We start from the raw sequence: 17,626 nt of genomic DNA on the forward strand, positions 1-17,626 counted from the left end.
TGCAGCAAATCAACATGGCACATATATACCTATGTAACAAAGTTGCACGTTGTGCACATGTACCCTAGAACTTAAAGTATAATAATAATAGAAAAAGAAAATTAAATAAGTTGGAAATACAGTACGCCCAGCCAACAGGCAGACACTTGAAGAGATTATGGTAAATCCATTGCAAGGAATAACATTCAGCCACTAGAATGAAAGAATTAGAGGTATAAATTGAGGAGATTTCATTATTAATTAGGAAAAAGGTTTGCCTGGAAATTCAATATGGAATGGTTTGATTTTTATAAATGAAACAAAGTGGAAAGCCATGTGTTCTATCTAAACATAGACATGCCAACACATCAGCAACCCTACTCGTTGATGTTGATCCTAGAGAAATGCATGCACATGTTCATAGGGAACATGCACACAAATATTAATAAGAGTATTATTTTGTTTTGGAAAAATGGGAACTGCATAGGCGTGGATCATTAGGAACAGGATAAATTGAAAATGATGAAATGTACAAAATTAAAATAAATGAACTAGAGTTCCATGTATTTACATGGGTAAACATAAAAAATATAAAGTTGAGCTGGAAAACCAACGTGTTGATCAATGTATACATTATGAAGATGTGCTTTAAATAAAGGAAGAGATTCTATATTGTGTACAGACACAGAAGTAGGTAGCAAATATATACAAGTCTCCATGGGCATAATTGCTGACTTCATTATAGAGGAGCACAGTGGGGAAGGAGAGAGCAGAGTGGGTCAGGGAAGACGTAATAGGAGGGTTTTACCATATCCAATATATAAAAGATAAACAGTAAGTAGGGCCTAATATTTAAATTTTATACAGCTAGCTATTGGTGTTTATAATATTAATCTCTCTTCTTTGCCCTACGTTTGAGATTAAGTCGCAGTAAAAAAAATTCATGCTAAAAACAAGCAAATAAACTGCAAAAGTAATCCTCCCATTTTTGTTTCATGAGGGTAGGATTGTACATGCTATAGACTTCCATGCAAGACCCAAATTCCTGGAAACAGTAAAATAAGTTCATACCTGTACTGAAAAACAATTCAGAGCAATTATCAATGGACCAGAAACTGCGAGAATTCTCAGAATGTGGGACAGCAGATGGAGCCAGACTACTGTTTTGAGTAGGTCATGTCCCAGAACGCGCGCAAAGGTTATCCCAAACGGAGGGCTGGCTCAAGAGTGCTCTGTGTCCTGGAGAGGTGCTTTCTTTGCTTGACCAAATTGATTTATTGCTAACTTACCCAACAGGAGGTCTCGGTGGGCTCTAATTATAAAGAAAATTTCAGCAAGACAGGCATAAAGTATTCATTTGTTTCTTAAGAGTTCAGTTAAGAACACCTATAAAATCTTTTCCATCATGAATTCCTTCAGCACGCGTTTATTAAATGCCACACTCACACACCGCTTGGAAAACCTTGAGAGGTAAAATCTGTGCTTACCATGTAATAAATGCTTTTCACTTTTTATCTCATTTAATTCTCACAACCCTATGAGGGCTGTACTTTAGCCCCACTTTATAGATGGGAAAACAGGCTTAGAGAGAAGTGACTTGCTTAAACTAATACCTTGAACGACATAAGAAAGATATAGAGTGCTAGTTATAGGGCTTTCCTCAATGGAGTAAAAATGGACTCATTACCCTTTTGGGCAGATCAAGACAAGCTTCAGGGAGAAACAGGTCTGTGAGCAGTCAAATGGAATTTAGATAGTTGGAGAAGGCTGAGAAGACAGGTCAGGCAGAGCAAACAGTGAGCAAAAGCAAGCAGTGGATAAAGTTCAGAGTATGCTCTGAAAGAAGCAAAATAAATCAGGAGTCCAGGAAGACTGGAGCCTAGAAACCTTGGAGCCAATCTGAACTCCATCATCCCCTCCACATTCCCCACTTCATCCATTCTGTCTGCAAAGCCCTTCAACGGTCACCTTTAAAATGTCTTTCTGCCTCTCCATCCCCATGGCAACAGCCTTAAGGCATACTTTAGTTCCCAGTGCTTCTTATTCCAATTGCTTCCTATGTGGTCTGCCAGGAAACAGTTTGCTTTTCTGAGAGGTTGCACAAATGCAGTTCCTCTGATCCTGTCACTGCCCTGCTTTCATACATACATACATACATATATGTGTGGTAGATATATGCACTGTATATAAACATAATGTGGTAGATATATGCACGATATAGGTATGTATGTATGTATGTATAAAAGCAGGGCAGTATATATATCGTGCATATATCTACCACATTTTAAAGGCTCTGCACCTCTTTCACCCTGCTTGTTTCTGCAGTCCCATCTCCTCACATCATCCAGCACATCTGCCATAACAATATTATCCGGGTCCTACATGGGACCACAAATTGATTAGTATACACACAAATGCCTTCTGAAAACAGGGCGAGTGAATGAACGCGCTGTGTAAGCCAAGACAGGAAAGGAAGGCTGGAGACAGCTGACTCCTTCCAAGAATACACCCTCCCGCCACCCCTGGCCTCCCAACCCTCAACACACACACAGCCCGTCGTCAGTGGGAATGGAGCCAACGCACTCCTTCCCTAGACCGTCGAGCCAATCTTGGAATGTTTGTAGTAGGCTGAAAATACAGAAACTTTAAGCTATTTTTTTCTCTTCTGCAAACTCCAGGCCCCTCCAATCTCTAGCTGTCATTTCTGCCCTTGTCCCACCCCTGTCGCTGCCTGCCCCTTTTCCTATCTGCTAGCGGAAGTCCCTGTGGAGGACCAGCCTACTTCCTCTTTGGTGTAGGAGTGTGCGTGGCAGGAGAGGCGGGGCCAATTTTGCTGAGCTTTCTCGCGGGCTTGCAGCTGCGGCAAGTGCTGGCGGCGGCTGCTCGCGCAAGTCAGCTGGCGTGGGAACTAGCCTTTGTAGCTGAGAACGGCTTGTTTATTGCTACAAAGACTCTATTGACATTGGTAGCTCCAGCGGCAGCAGCTTCTTACGGTATAAAGCTGTTGCTTCCTGAAGAGGCTACAAGCATCCTTCCCTAGGACTGCTGTAAGCTTTGAGCCTCCAGCAGGAGACATGCCTCGGGGACGAAAGAGTCGGCGCCGCCGTAATGCGAGAGCCGCAGAAGAGAACCGCAACAATCGCAAAATCCAGGCCTCAGAGGCCTCCGAGACCCCTATGGCCGCCTCTGTGGTAGCGAGCACCCCCGAAGACGACCTGAGCGGCCCCGAGGAAGACCCGAGCACTCCAGAGGAGGCCTCTACCACCCCTGAAGAAGCCTCGAGCACTGCCCAAGCACAAAAGCCTTCAGTGCCCCGGAGCAATTTTCAGGGCACCAAGAAAAGTCTCCTGATGTCTATATTAGCGCTCATCTTCATCATGGGCAACAGCGCCAAGGAAGCTCTGGTCTGGAAAGTGCTGGGGAAGTTAGGAATGCAGCCTGGACGTCAGCACAGCATCTTTGGAGATCCGAAGAAGATCGTCACAGAAGAGTTTGTGCGCAGAGGGTACCTGATTTATAAACCGGTGCCCCGTAGCAGTCCGGTGGAGTATGAGTTCTTCTGGGGGCCCCGAGCACACGTGGAATCGAGCAAACTGAAAGTCATGCATTTTGTGGCAAGGGTTCGTAACCGATGCTCTAAAGACTGGCCTTGTAATTATGACTGGGATTCGGACGATGATGCAGAGGTTGAGGCTATCCTCAATTCAGGTGCTAGGGGTTATTCCGCCCCTTAAGTAGATCTGAGGCAGACCCTTGGGGGTGTAAAAGAGAGTCACAGGTACCCCAAGGAGTAGATGCCAGGGTCCTAAGTTGAAAATGATGTCGATTGGGGGCGGGGGACACTGTATTTGATATTTGTGATCAGTGATGATTGTTCAACTGCGAAATAGAGTGTTTGCTTTTGATAATGGAAAATTGTATTCGTTTTAAAATTCCGTTTGTTGAGAATAACAATATGTTTAAAAATATAATTGAACAAATTTTTTTCTTTGTTTCCTGTCATTGACATTTAGTATAACAGTTTTGCTAACGTTCTAAAATGAAGTCGTTCCATCATAATCTATGATCTTGTACAGCACTTATAGAAATAAGCTGTTCTTTTGAAGTTGAAATACCCAGTAAAATGTTGAAGAAGGATGGAGGATTTCTTTATATCTGACGTTTCTGAAACCCTTTGTGTCTGCTGTTGCGTGAAGATTGACATTTACCATGATTTTCCTTAGTTACTGCAGAACATAGAGAAAAATAAAAGCCTAACGAATAGTACATCTTGCGCATTTTCTGACCACCTGTTATGTGAGGCACCAGTCTAGATTCTAGGGATACTCCCTAGTACACATCCTCCAGGTCCAAAGAATGTTCTAGATTATGTGGGAAAGAAAAATAGGTAAACTGGCAGTGCAGTAAATGCTGGGATAGAGAACGAGCCTGAAGTGCCATGAAAATGTAAAAAACCTTATGTGACCTGTCTTGGGGAGTGGGCCGGGGAAGGGAGCACCATAGGATGTGTGAAAATTCAAGAGACACTTAAATAAGTTTGGGGGGGACTGAAATATGCGATCAGAATATATGATGAAAATATTATGTATTAGATATTTGATTGGATACTCCACCCAGCATAGGGGAGGGAGCACTGGCAAAAAGAAGGGGACATCACAGGGTGCCTGCCACGGAAGTAGAAAATACACATAAATCATCTTGAGAGGAGGAGGGCAGAGAGAAGGGGTGGTTGCAGGGGAAAAGGTTGTCATGGGGTACTTCAGAAATAAAAAAAGATGAGACCGTCAGAAAATCTTGGTGAGGGGACAATCTGAGGTTTGGAAATAATAGAGAAGAAGGGGAGGGAGTAAAAATGGAGGCACTGAAGGTAGCGTGGACATTTGGAAATAAACTCTTCACCGAACTGTTAAGGTTATATGAAGGGGAAAGTGGAGAACAAGGAATGAGGCAAGGGAAGAAGTGAGCGGGGCAGACCCTCAAAGGGTGGGTGTTGTGGCTGACTTTAAACTAATGACAATAAAAATGGTTAATAATAACAACTCTGAAATAATTCGAGAAAAGGCTATAAAAAAGCAGAACTTCTGAGATACTGGATGAGCCAGAGAAAAGGCTCCACCTGTGGCATCTCCGAAAGGTAACCTTGCACTTCTCTCAGGAACTATGGTTCGTTAGGGTGCACACATTGTTTAAAAGTGTGTGTGTCCAAGGGGGCAAAGGGGCAATGGAGTAAGTCCGGATTGGTACCTGGCACGATGGCCCATGCTATACTAAGTCATGTGGGATCAGGCGCAAATCCTACCACCTTTTCTCCAAGAGCTAAGCACTGCATGAACTAGGTCCCCAGCTGGGGAGCACTAGTGACAAGTGCCCAACCTAGCCCTGTGGGGCTCATGGTAGCAGCTATAACACACACAAGAGTGGTCAGGCTACCTTCTTCCTTCTTGACATCCAGGCTTACGCTGCTTCCAGCTGTGTGCAAAGTAACGTCACTAGGTGCAGGGTAGGCTAGCAAATGACCTTCTGGAGAAGGCCCAGGGACCCACTCTCCTCAGCTTGCAGGCCAAGGAGGCTTCAAACAAAAGTAGTAACTATGACCCCATCAGCAGCTCCAAATTCATTCAGCAAGCCAGAAAATGGTGAGCGCCTTCTGGGATTCAGACAGTGTGTTAGAAACTGGAGCTGCAGAAAATCAAAAGGCCTGTTCTTTGCCCTGGGAGGAGTTGTATTTATCAATACCACCTCCAGAGGTAAACAAGGTGGGAATCTGAGGTCCAGGTTCCTCGGTGACTTTCTCTTCTAGAGCCACAGAAGTGGCAAGAGAGAGATCCTAGACAAGACCCTATGTCCATTCCCTGCAAACCCACAGTGCTTTCCTCTAGGCCACCCTGCTGCCGGTCTCTGCCTGCTAGTGCACTCTCAAGGTCTCTGTCCTCAAAAGAAACACCACGTGAAGGCAGGGGAAGAGGTGTGAGTAACCCTGGCCGCGGCATCCAATCCTTCTGGGGACCAGGCCGGATTACATTCCTCCCCCCACCCGCCCTTTTACCCAAGGGGGCTTACAGCAGTCAGTCAGCCCCAGGTCAGTCAGCTAGTAAGTGGGAGAGCTGCAGAGTAAAAAGATTTGTTGAGCACCTGCCTGTCCCAGAGGCATGCCACATATTATCTCTGCCAGGCCGGTGTGATTACTGCCCATTTAACAGGATGCTCCTCCGGCTAGCTCAGGGGAAGAGGTAATGTCTTCCCCAACCCTGTCTGAATCCATGCTTTCTTTGGCTCTGGTGGCAAGTTATCATCCAATGGTCTAAAATGGTTCTTTGCAAGTACGGGCCAAGAAGCTTAATTCAGTCAGAGAACCAGCAGTATAAGAGGAGAAAGACTGGGAGAATACCTCCAGCTGCCCTGTCAGAGAGATGACTGCTGGAATCCTGAAGGCCTCAGGCAGGAGGCTCTGCAGGGGACTGGGAAACAAGGGATTGGGTGACAGGTGACCTGCCCTAGCGCAAGAAGGAAGCGATCAATGGGCCAGGCTTATTCTCTTGTGGCCTGGGGGTTCAGTCTCCCTAACACACTACAGGAGTACTGCAAAGAGTTAAACTTCCTTTGATTAGATAAAGGCTGAAGAAGGGCGGGACTTCCGGTGGCTGTGAAATGAAAGACAGGGGTGAGGGAGAGGCAGGGAAAGGGGCTTCTGGAAGGTGGAGAGAAAAAGAAAACATTCACCGTGCCATTTACAAAAATTCTTTGAGCTTTGCGGGGCATCCAGATGAGACATCCAGGTGCAAGCCTCTTGCTGAGTAAATCTGAAACCTAAACTGGCCCCACCCCAGCGGAGGTTCCACAAAGCAAGTGGGAAAGCTGCAGTTTTAGGTGCAAGGATGACTCTGAAAAGCGATTGAGTTTCTGGGTCCTAGAACACTCCAGTTGTTAGGATAACTCAAGGATAGAGAGCCCCAAGCTGCCCAAAGCCTAGCAAACTTGGCAGCTGGCATTTACCGCGTGCCTAAATTGTTCCAGGCACTTTGATTGCTGTTTTCATGCATTGTCTCTAACTTTGCAGTAGTCCTGCAAGGGAGATGCCACCAGGCCAGGCCGAGTTTACAGAGGAGAAAACCCCAACTCAGATCTCACAAGCAAGTTGCCAGGATCAGCTGGCTGGTCACTGGCAGCCTTGCAGGTGGACCCAGGGCCTGCCAAGTCTGAAGCCCATGCTGCTATGCTACAGGGAAAGACTCCATCTCCAGGACAGCTGGGGCTGGGAAAGTCTTCTGTTTTCAAACTTGGACACATGGCAGGGTAGGAGTGACAGGGAACATGCCGGGGTCAGGTGAGGAGGTGTGGGAAAATAAAATTAATCTGCACTTTCAGGATTAGCTGTGGCAGTCTGTCCCTTTATTTGGAAGGGCTGGGGCCCTATTGCCAGGCATGTTTGAGGGATCATATGTGTGGAGTGAGCATTTCCTTCCAAGACAAGTGGACTTCCCCATCACAACACATTCCCCAGAAACTTAACTACCCAGCACCCTCCATCAGTCCTCAAAATCCTAGGTCCTGGCTTTCCCACGGTGGACCAAGCAAACAACAATGTTTCTGAGCCTGTGACATTGCTCCGATACTGTTGCCAATGCAGAAGGTACTGGCAGACCTCTTCCCTTGAGCAGAGCAACCGGGATAAGATGTTGACAGACAGCAAACAGCGGGCATCTGCCCATGAAAAAAAGACAGGTTCCAGGGCATCCTCCTTGGGCCCAGTGTTGCGGCCTTGGCCCCAGCAGGCAAGTGCAGAGCAGACAATGGCCATGACCAAAGGGAGATTTGGATTCGGCCTGGGCTCACGTTGGCTCCTGTGAGGTGGGTAGCGGGCAGGATCCCCCCGACTCTTTTCTTTGGCAGAAAGGTAGAATTCTGGTCTTCTGGAGGAAATTATTTTGGAGTCGTGGTGGAGGTGGAGAAGGGTGATTCTTACGAAGATGTACTGAGACCTGTACACAGATTCCTCCAGGGCTCGTGAGCCATGGAACAGTTAAATGTCAAAGAGCAGATGGAATTTCTTTGAAAATCCCTGTGAGGGCACTTTGTCAAAGGAGGGGCTCAGCTCAGCCAAGACTACATAGAAGAATAACTGGAGTAATCTGGGGCTCAGAGATTGGAGGAGAAGTGGGCTCTAGGCTTGCACTGCTCATCATGCAACAGGCTTGCAAAGCTCACAAGGGTGATTTGGAGGGGAAGGCAGAGTCTATACACAGATAGTAAAAATCAGGCCCAGTTCTTGACTGGTCGACTTCCGCCCCAGTTCCTGTGGCAAATGACACCAGTGTTGCCAATGTTATCTCCAGATGTGCAACACATGAGAAGTGGTTGAGATTCCTCCTGTAACTTGGACCACGGAGGCCTGTGTAGTCTCAATAATAATGTAGCCTATATTATTTTGCATGTTGTGATTATCCAATGATTCATCCATTCACTCTTTCAACGAGTGCTTATTAAGGTCTACTATGTGCCAGTCTAGTCAACTGGGATTCATAGGTGAACAAATCTCAAGCACCCTGGCCCCCGTGAATGGTACATACAAGAGCAAGGAAACAGAAAATAAAATCAAACCTTTTACATTACTAATTATATAGAAGGGTAGAAGGAGACAATCACTTTGGGTGGGGCAGGTGGTGGTGGTGGTGGTGGTAAGCTAACACACAGCAGGGTAGGGTGCATTCGGGTCGTTGAGAATGGGAGAAGAGAAAGGGAGTAGAGCATTCACTGCCATATGCAAGGGTACGCAGGTAGGCTTCATTGGAGGGGTGACATTGGAGGAAAGAAATGAAGAAGGTGAGAGGGTTTGCCTTGCGGATATATAAAGAAAGTACTGTCCGGGCAGAAGGTCCAGCTGGTGCAAACGCTCTAAGGCCAGGGAGTGACTACCACGTTTGAGAAATGGCAGAGAGGCCAGCGTGGTTGCTGTAGAGTGAGCCAAAAGGACGAGAGCAGGAGATGAGGTCAGAGAGATTAACAGAATCCCACATTATGTAGGGCCTGGGAGGCCGTTTTAAGGACCTTAGCTCTTGCTTGGGGTGAAATGTGGGGGGAAGAAGGAGGGAAGCAGTGAGGGGTGGAACAGAGGAGTCATGTGATCTGACACACGTTTGGAAGGGATCACTTTGATTACTTACTATGCCGAGAATAGAGTGAATTCAGGCGAGGGTAGTGGGAGCGTGGAAACCAGGTAGGAAGCTACTGCTGCAAGCCAGGCTAGAGATAATGGTGGTTTGGACCATCCTGGTGTCTGTAGACATGGTGAGAACTGCACAGGTTCTGGAAACATTTTGAGGTAGACCCAACAGAATTCCTGATGGTTTGAATGTGGCATGTCAGCAAGGACCAAGGCTGACTCCAGGGTTTTTTTTTTGCCTGAGCAACAACTAGACTGGGATTGGTATCAATTCCAGTCTACTGGGGAGTGCTGCAGTGAGAATAGGCTTTGTAGGTGGGGAGGGGTTCAAAAATTCAGTTTTGTACACATTGAGTTAAGCTGTCTCTCTGACATCCATGTGAGTCAAGTAGGCAGTTGTATATACAAGTCAGGAATTTGGCTGAAAGATCTATACCTACATATATGTGGATGGCGCTTAAAAGCCACGAGACTACATGAGCTCCGCTAGGGAGGGAGAGCACACAGAGGAGGGCAGAAGGTCACGAACAGAGCCCTGCAGCATAAAGGGATCAGAAAGAAGAGGAGACACCAGCTGAGGAGATGGGGAAATTGGCACCAGTGATGCATGGAGGAAAACCAAGAGTGACCTGGGAACTATGTGAATAAAAGTGTCTCAAGAGGTATCCAGCGGTCCACTCTGCTCAAACTGCTGATGTCAGGGGAAATAAGAAGAGGGGTGAGAATTAACCATTGCATTTAGCAGTGCGGAGGTTCCTGGTGACCTTAATAAGAGCAGCTTCTTTGGGGGACTGTGTGAAAAAGCCTGCTTGGGACAGCTTTAAGAGAGAATGGGAGGAGAGGAATCAATGAGTATGGACAAGTTTCACAAGGAGTTTTGCAGCAATGGGGAGCAGAGAAATCAGGCGGCATCTGGTGGGGAAAGAGGGAGTCAGGAAAAGGTTTACTTCAGGTGGAAGAAATACCATTGTGCTGAAGGCAAGCACCCGGTGGAGAGACATGAAATCAATAGCACAGGGGTGGCAGAGAGCATCCTTGGAGCGGCAGCTTTGAGTAGGCAGGAGGGCGCCGGGAACTTGTATCAAGGGGAGAGCTGGAGCATGCAGGAGGAGTTGCAAAATAGGGAGTTACTGGAGTGGGTAGATGTCAGCTAGGCATTCTGGCCCTCCTGAACTCTTCTAGCTGAGGTTAGGCACCTGCCTATTTGTTGATTCTGCATGTCTGTTGAGTATCTACTATGCATGAGGCACACTTGTGGGCACTTTACTAACATTTAACACTCCAAACAACCCGTTAGGTGGGTTGTGTCATAATACCATGCTACCTGTGAGAGGTCTGCCGCTCAAGGAGGTCAGCTGGACTGGCCAAGTTCACTTAGCAAACAATTGGAAGAGTAAAGCTTTGAGAGACAGCCTGCCTCTCCAGGTAGGCTTATAAAGCTCACATCTGCTGGCAAGTCAGAGTGTGGGATTACTCTTGCATCCTCTTACACTGGTAACAAGCCTGCCCACTGAACCACAGAAGCTTCTGATGACCACATGGAAGCCACAGTCTCTATGTCTGGGCACCTGCCTCAGTTTCCTGTGTGCCACTGCTACTTCAGTGTGCATGAGCTCGATTCTGAGTCTGAGGCTGAGTGGCAGGGCCTCGCTGTGACCTTGTCTTGCTTAAAACAGACCTCTCCTCTGAAGGCTGGCTCAGCTCCAAGTGGAACAGACACTCCAGAACTACAGAACTGCCCTTCCACTGACTTTTTAAACACCCTTACTACCCGAAGGCCTGCTTTCTCACCAAGTCAGAGAAGTAAGGGCCACTGAGCCCACTGAGCCTTGTGGACCATTATCATCTAGATTGATGGACACACACACACACACGCACACACACAAACACACACACACACACACACTCCACATGAATGTGCATGTGATCTGTTCTCATTAGACCCCTCTCTGTGTGTGTGTGTGTGTGTGTTTTTGTCTGTGTGTGTGTGTGTGTTTGTGTGTGTGTGTGTGAGAGAGAGAGAAAGAGAGAGAGAGAGACAGAGAGAGAGAGGGAGAGAGACCCTACTTCATTCTGTCCTCTTCCTGCTTTTGGCCAAACTTGCTAAGGAATGATCCTATCAAATGAGACCCCCAAAGAAATAAGCTTTATGGTGTGTGGAGCCCCTTCTGCAGGGTAAACCTGGGTCCAGATATGGCTTTTGCAGGGTTGGGTCTCAGGGTACAGGGTCCAGGCCCATCCTGGGAAAGGAATAAACATTTTGCTGTTCTGAGCCAGTGAGAATGAGGCCAGAGACCACGAGAAGAAAGGAACAGAGAAGAGAATGGCCACTGGGGCCATCCAAGTCTTAAATTGGGAGGGCAGATTATTTTATAAATGAGCTTCTCTAAGGCACACACACCTATCTTCTGCGCACTCCAATAGCCCTGATGACCCAGAAACAGCAATCAAGGACTTTGCGTACCCACCTCCCTCCAGATGGACATTTAGTATCTTTTGACTCTGTTTTCTCTTCATACACTGCTTTAGATAACATGCTTGAATGTGTCTCCCTCTTTTCAGAGACGAGCTCCACCAAGATGCTTCAGAGCCCTGCTGCAGTCACTTCCATAAAGGCTGCTGAACTGCTCTGAAGGCATCACTGGCCCACATGATGTGGGGAAGTGAAAAGCCCCACCACGGTTGGATTATCTGCACTTTGGAAATCCTGGTAAGTAGCCATTGATGTAAACCATGCATGTTGTGGGGAAGTATGCTGGTCCTGAAGCCAGAGTGTCTACTTGATCAGTAGCTTGGGGACCTGGTCGAAGTTATCTCCCTCGGGCCACCTTCCGTTTACATCTCCAAATACATGAATAATGACTCCTGCTTTATATACATGCTGCAGAAAATACATCAGCTGAACTTCACGAAGCTCCAAACTGTTGCTTCTCGAGCTCTCTGTTATAAAGGAGAAGCATTTAATTTTTTTTGTACATCAGTCACTCATGGATCAATACATTCCTGTAACACAAGGAAAGTGAACGAACGACTAGAAAGAAGAAAAATATAGCAAAGACATACAAAATACAAGCCCTGATTATTTCAACATCCAAATGACTCTCACTGCATGCTATAAAACTTCCTAAACATATATTCTTACGCTATAAAACTTCCTAAACTTATACTCTCAAATGCTGTACTTACCGCAGAGAGGTAACAAACTTTTGCGAAGCGGCAAGAGTCCATGGACTGCTTTCGTCAGTGATGCTCTGGCTCAGCAGCACCTGACCCATCACATTCATTGACTCGGTGGTTACTGTTGCAAGGGAGTTATTACAAAATATGGTTCTTATCATGAAGGAGCTTCAACAACAAGAAATTGCAACTAAAGAGTAGAAGAAATGCAAAAGGTTCAACTGCTGCCTGTCATGAGAGCTGTGAGCCCCTGAAGCAGCACAGGAGTTCAAAAAGCATATATCACAGTGTGCATGACTTCCGTTGGGCCTTGACGATCAAGAAAGGATGGAACTTATTTTGTAGTGTTTTGTATTCTGTGATTGCAGGAAAGGAGCTTGATCATTGCACACATTTCTGCAAGCCCTAGAAGAATAAGGTGGCTGGAAAATATTAAGCCTAATCCCAAGAATCAGAGTTTACCTGTGCTAACATTTATATGTACACCTTCAATGCATAGTCAGGAATATTATAATAATGATAATTATTATAATAACTATATATACATATATATACTTCTCTACACACCATATGTTTGCAAATATTTATACCAGTTTTCTGTACGCTGATGCAAACAATTACCTTGACTCAGAGCTCACACTACTGTGAGTTTGACTCAGAGCTCACACTGTTGACATCAACACGACGTTGATGAGATTCCCACAGTAGTTGTGTCTGGGAGTGCCCAAAGGGCGATACAAGTCACTAACAAGGGCAATCTGCACACTACAAGCAGCCCTCTGAGAGAGCCTCACTGTAGCCTCCACCATTGTGATGTTGACATTACCCCTGATCAGCTCACAAAGCTGCCAGGACCCAGGTGCCCGAGCTGAGCTGCATTCTGCGTGGAGGTACATGGAATGGCCCCGTCCTCACCCCGTATCCAATCATGGACTCTGAAGCAGCTCTGCCAAACCCACACTGTCCCTCTCAGGAAGGCAAGCTCCTCACCACCTTCCTTCCAATCAAGTTCATCTGCAAACAAATCACCGTGTACAACACAGGTTTGCAGGCAGTATGGCTGAAGATTCACACATATTACTTAAATTCACATAGGAAGCATGTCAAATTGGCCCCATTTTACAGGTTACAAAACCAAAGTTCAAGGAGGTTTCTGATAAGAGATGGAATCTCAGAAACACTGACCTGGTAGCTTCCAACATCACGTATATGCACAGTTTAGTTTCTCTCTCTCTCTCTCTCTCTCTCTCTCTGTTTCCTTCTCTGTGTCTTGTCCCCCACTACACACACAGACTACTGAAAGAATCTTGGAAGGGGGCAACATGGTCCCCAGCCCTGAGGAGCAGTTACAGTGAGTGGGCGGCACCCACAACCTCCCGTGAGTCTTGGGCACAGAAGAACTCAGTCCTTGACCCCAGCCCGAACAGCTCCAAAGTCCAGAGTCATGGCCCCTGCTTCTCAGCTCTTCCTTTTCACCGCTCCCTCTTCCTGCAGTGAGGCCTCCCTGCCCCCTGACATGGCTATCTTAGAATGTAGCTGCAGGAGGAAAGCAGATGTATCTGTTGTTCTGCTCAACCAGTGGTCTCAGGAATCCCAGCTCAAGAGAAGACAAAACGCTCATGTGCAAGGCGGATGAAGGAACACAAACAACCTACATACCATAACAGGGAATAGAAGATTAGCATGCAAGGCGGTGGCCACATATCTGGGAGCAAGGAGAGAAATGAGGAGGGAGGCCAAGGGAATCCTGCCCTGTGATCCAGTGCTGCCCTCACACAAAGTTTTCCTCAGGACTCACAACGAGTCTCCCAGCAACCCCTTCCTCCTTCCAGCTCTGGAAAATAAGACTGCTTGCCCTAGCAAACCTCAGTCCATGGCATGCCAAGCTTTCATATGAGGCTTGGAACCTGTAATTCACAAATACGTAGACTGAAAACTCCTGAAGAATGTCAACACCAGACTCTGGCCATCCACAGGACTCAACCCAGGACTCTGCTGAAGCAGAGGAGAAATGGCCTCTCCCTCTCATCATCATGTGGTTAACAACCCCAAAGCCCTCTGCCCTTTCTCAGTAGACTCCGACAGGGCAGGGTACAGAATTTTGGAGGTTGGGAGGAGGACGCCCACATGGACCTTGTGGTCCAAGGGCCAGGAAAACCATAGTGCCCAGCATTCCCCAGACAGGCTCCTAATCAGAACACTTGTGTCTCTCCAGTCCTGGCAAGCAATGTGTGGATGTGTGATGAGGTTGTGTGAGACTAAGTCTAGGAGGTAGATTTTGAAAAGTGCCTCTGAATGATCAGTGTCAAGAAAATTGTCAGAAGTGGGCATGCCAGGAGAGTGGAAGGTGCTGGGCTTAGAGCAGGACCCAATTAGACCTTTATGCTAGGGTTTCCCTCACAGCAGCCCCACCGTCTGTTCCCATCAGCATTCGTGTTTTCACATGTATGCTGAAAATAGTCCCATGAGTGCAAGTGGCAGCAAAGTGGAGATGGGCAAGCAAGGGGGGAACTAGAGAAATGCACTGTATTTACCCTGCAAAGAACCTGTGGGCAGCAGTAGCCTTCCCCTTCTTCCGTACCCTACTGCGTACTGCACCCTACTGTTGCAGTAAGGAATCACCACCCACAAGCCATGTTCATGGCCTTTGGACACCACCAGTGGGAGCAGTCTCAGGGGCTGCCATGTCCCTGACCTAAATCAGAGAAGCAAGTTTGGACTGGTTGTGGCATGCTGCTTCTCCATATCAGCCCCTTATTCCCACCCCAGCCCTGGCGGACTATAGAGGGTGCTCAACTCGAAATGAGGATAGGGATAGAAAATGAGTATCTTTTCCTTTCCCATGTCATCAAGAGTGTGGACCTTGCTGCCAGGGAGATCTGTGCACAGTGAGCATAAGTAAGCCTTGAGCATATCAGACACTGTGGTGCTTGAGAAGGGAGGACCTGGCCCATTCATCCTGCGAGTGGTGGATTCAACCAGCAGGCCAGCACATAATGGTACTAATCCCCGGGCTGTGGAAGCACCATAGATTGCACTGAGGCAATTGTTCTTCATTCTTTGAAAAACTCTCCTTCTGTGACCAAAACAGGCACAGGACCATGCGGTGTGTGCCCGCGCACGCACACACTCTTTTTTCTTCTCTCTCTCTCTCTCTCTCACCCTGCACACCGTGCTTTGTGATCATCCATTTTCTCAGGCCTCATTGGGTTGGAGCTGCCTTTACTAGTTATGCCCTGAGAAACACGGATGGGATTTGGAATCAGAAGATATGGCTTCCTCCCTATCTCTTGGCTGTGTGATGCCTGCCAACAGCATGGCTAGGAAGATTAAATGAGGTACAGTGTGTGCAACTGCTTTGTAAAGCGCAAGGGGTGGCTAAGCAAATATGATACTTATCACTGCCAAATACAACAATAGATAAGCAAGTTCAATGGAGTTGGTCACGTTCCTACCAAGATAGGAAAAGATTGTCTATCCTGTCTGGTTTCTCTGGAAAATACAGCAAAGTCTGTGGCCAGCAAGTCGGTCCATGGTTCTATCCATTCACCATTATTTTGCTACAATGTAAGCTTCACGGGATCAGAATTCTGCTTGTTAGCACACTTTCTTCACTGATGTGCCCCTAAAGCCTAGGACAGTACCTTGTGCATATCAAACAGTCAAAATATGAAGTGTGTGGGTGAATGAATCTTTTTGATCATCTACTGGAAAGGACGTCAAGGGTAATGACTGTAAATATTTTCAAGTGGGCGAGGTACTCACACAAAAATATCAGCTGACAGCAGAATATTACATCACTCATCTTTAAGCGAAGGATACCAAGTTATTTTTAATGACAAAAACCACTGAAGCTCAGGGATGGTGCGTAAAATGATCCTAAAGCCAGGGCTACATTCTGTGGTAGCACAGCTGGAAAACGCTGTGCTAGGTTGCTCTGGAGGTGATACAGAACCCTCCCCTGATCCTGGGGGCAGATTCCAGAATGGAGCAAGAATGTGAATCTTATCCATAGCTTATATATATATTGAGCACCTATTTTGTCCTGGGTATATAGTCATATCATTCATCTCAGCCTCACCACAACCCTAAGCGACAGGAATCATAGTCCTCCTTTTTCCAGATGAGTAAACTGGGAATCAGAGAAGTTAGGTAGCTTACACATTGCCATGTGAGACTCCTATTAAGCGGCAGAAGTAGGATCTGAAACTGGTCTCTCCAAGTCCAAAATATACACTTTGCTTTTAAACATTAGATGGCATTGCCTTCCATTATCTGCGGGCTGGTCCAAAATGCTAATATGAGATACGTCCGGTTTTAGGTGAAGTTCTAAACCACTAGAGGGATATGGACACCATAAATTGAAAGGGAGCCACATGGATACAAACTATCTTGCTAACAGGAGCTCAAAATTTAATACAGCATACGGTATAGGTTGTTGTGGAAATACAAAGAAACTTGTTTGCTTTCCATAAATAATCCTACTTTCTGAGTACACAATCCAATGGTTACTACAGGTGAGCAGGGGTGACCAGTTACATTTCTCCAATGAATTAAACATTCTTCAGCCTCTTCCAGTCTGGCTACTCTCTTTCAAGCAATCATTGAGTCAATTCTAAGATCTATGGACACCTCCATCTCCCTTTATAAAATCATGTCTGGGGATTGGAGGAAGGGGTGTGACATAAGCGATAGTAGAGAGGCTTTGCAGCGGCGGTCGGGGGGAGGTCCCCAGTTTGAGTGCTATGCTCTGGATTCTGCTGATACGTGTATACAACCTGTGTGTTCCTTTCTTACTGAACTTTTTTTTTTCCTCTTTCAAATATTGTGGATCCATATGAGATTTGGTTGCAACTCAGAGTTGAGACTTCAATGTGGGTGCTCAGTGCACATTTGCTGTGGCAATGGTCTCTGATCATTTTTCATCAGACATTGTACTGGATTGAATGATGCCCCCCCCCAAAAATACATGTCCACCCTGAACCTCACAAGGTGACCTTATTTGGAGACAGTGTCTTCACAGATGTAATTCATTAAGAGGAAGGCATACCCGATTGGGGTGGACCCGCAATCCAATATGACTGATGCCCTCATAAAAAAGAGTAGAGAATACACGGAGACACAGACACACGAGGAGGAGAACACCGTGTGAACATGAAGGCAGAGATTGGAGTGAGGTGTCTACAAGCCAAGGAACACGAAGATTGCCATAAGCACCAGAAGCTGGAAGAGACAAGGAAGGATCCTCCCCTGGAGGATTCAGAGGTAGCATGGTCCTGCCAATACCTTGCTTTCAGATTTCTAGCCCCC

At 46.6% G+C, this 17,626-nt stretch overlaps 1 protein-coding gene across 1 annotated transcript; it reads left to right on the forward strand.

Moving 5' to 3' along the window:
* Nucleotides 1–2,775: 2,775 nt before the first annotated feature.
* On the forward strand, nt 2,776–4,245 carry MAGEH1 (MAGE family member H1). Its single transcript, XM_003807140.4, has one exon. The coding sequence runs from the start codon at nt 3,054–3,056 to the stop codon at nt 3,711–3,713; it is 660 nt and encodes a 219-aa protein (XP_003807188.1). The 5' UTR covers nt 2,776–3,053; the 3' UTR covers nt 3,714–4,245.
* Nucleotides 4,246–17,626: the final 13,381 nt, after the last annotated feature.

This window comes from Pan paniscus, chromosome X, assembly GCF_029289425.2.
Source record: "Pan paniscus chromosome X, NHGRI_mPanPan1-v2.0_pri, whole genome shotgun sequence".
NCBI lineage: Eukaryota > Metazoa > Chordata > Mammalia > Primates > Hominidae > Pan > Pan paniscus.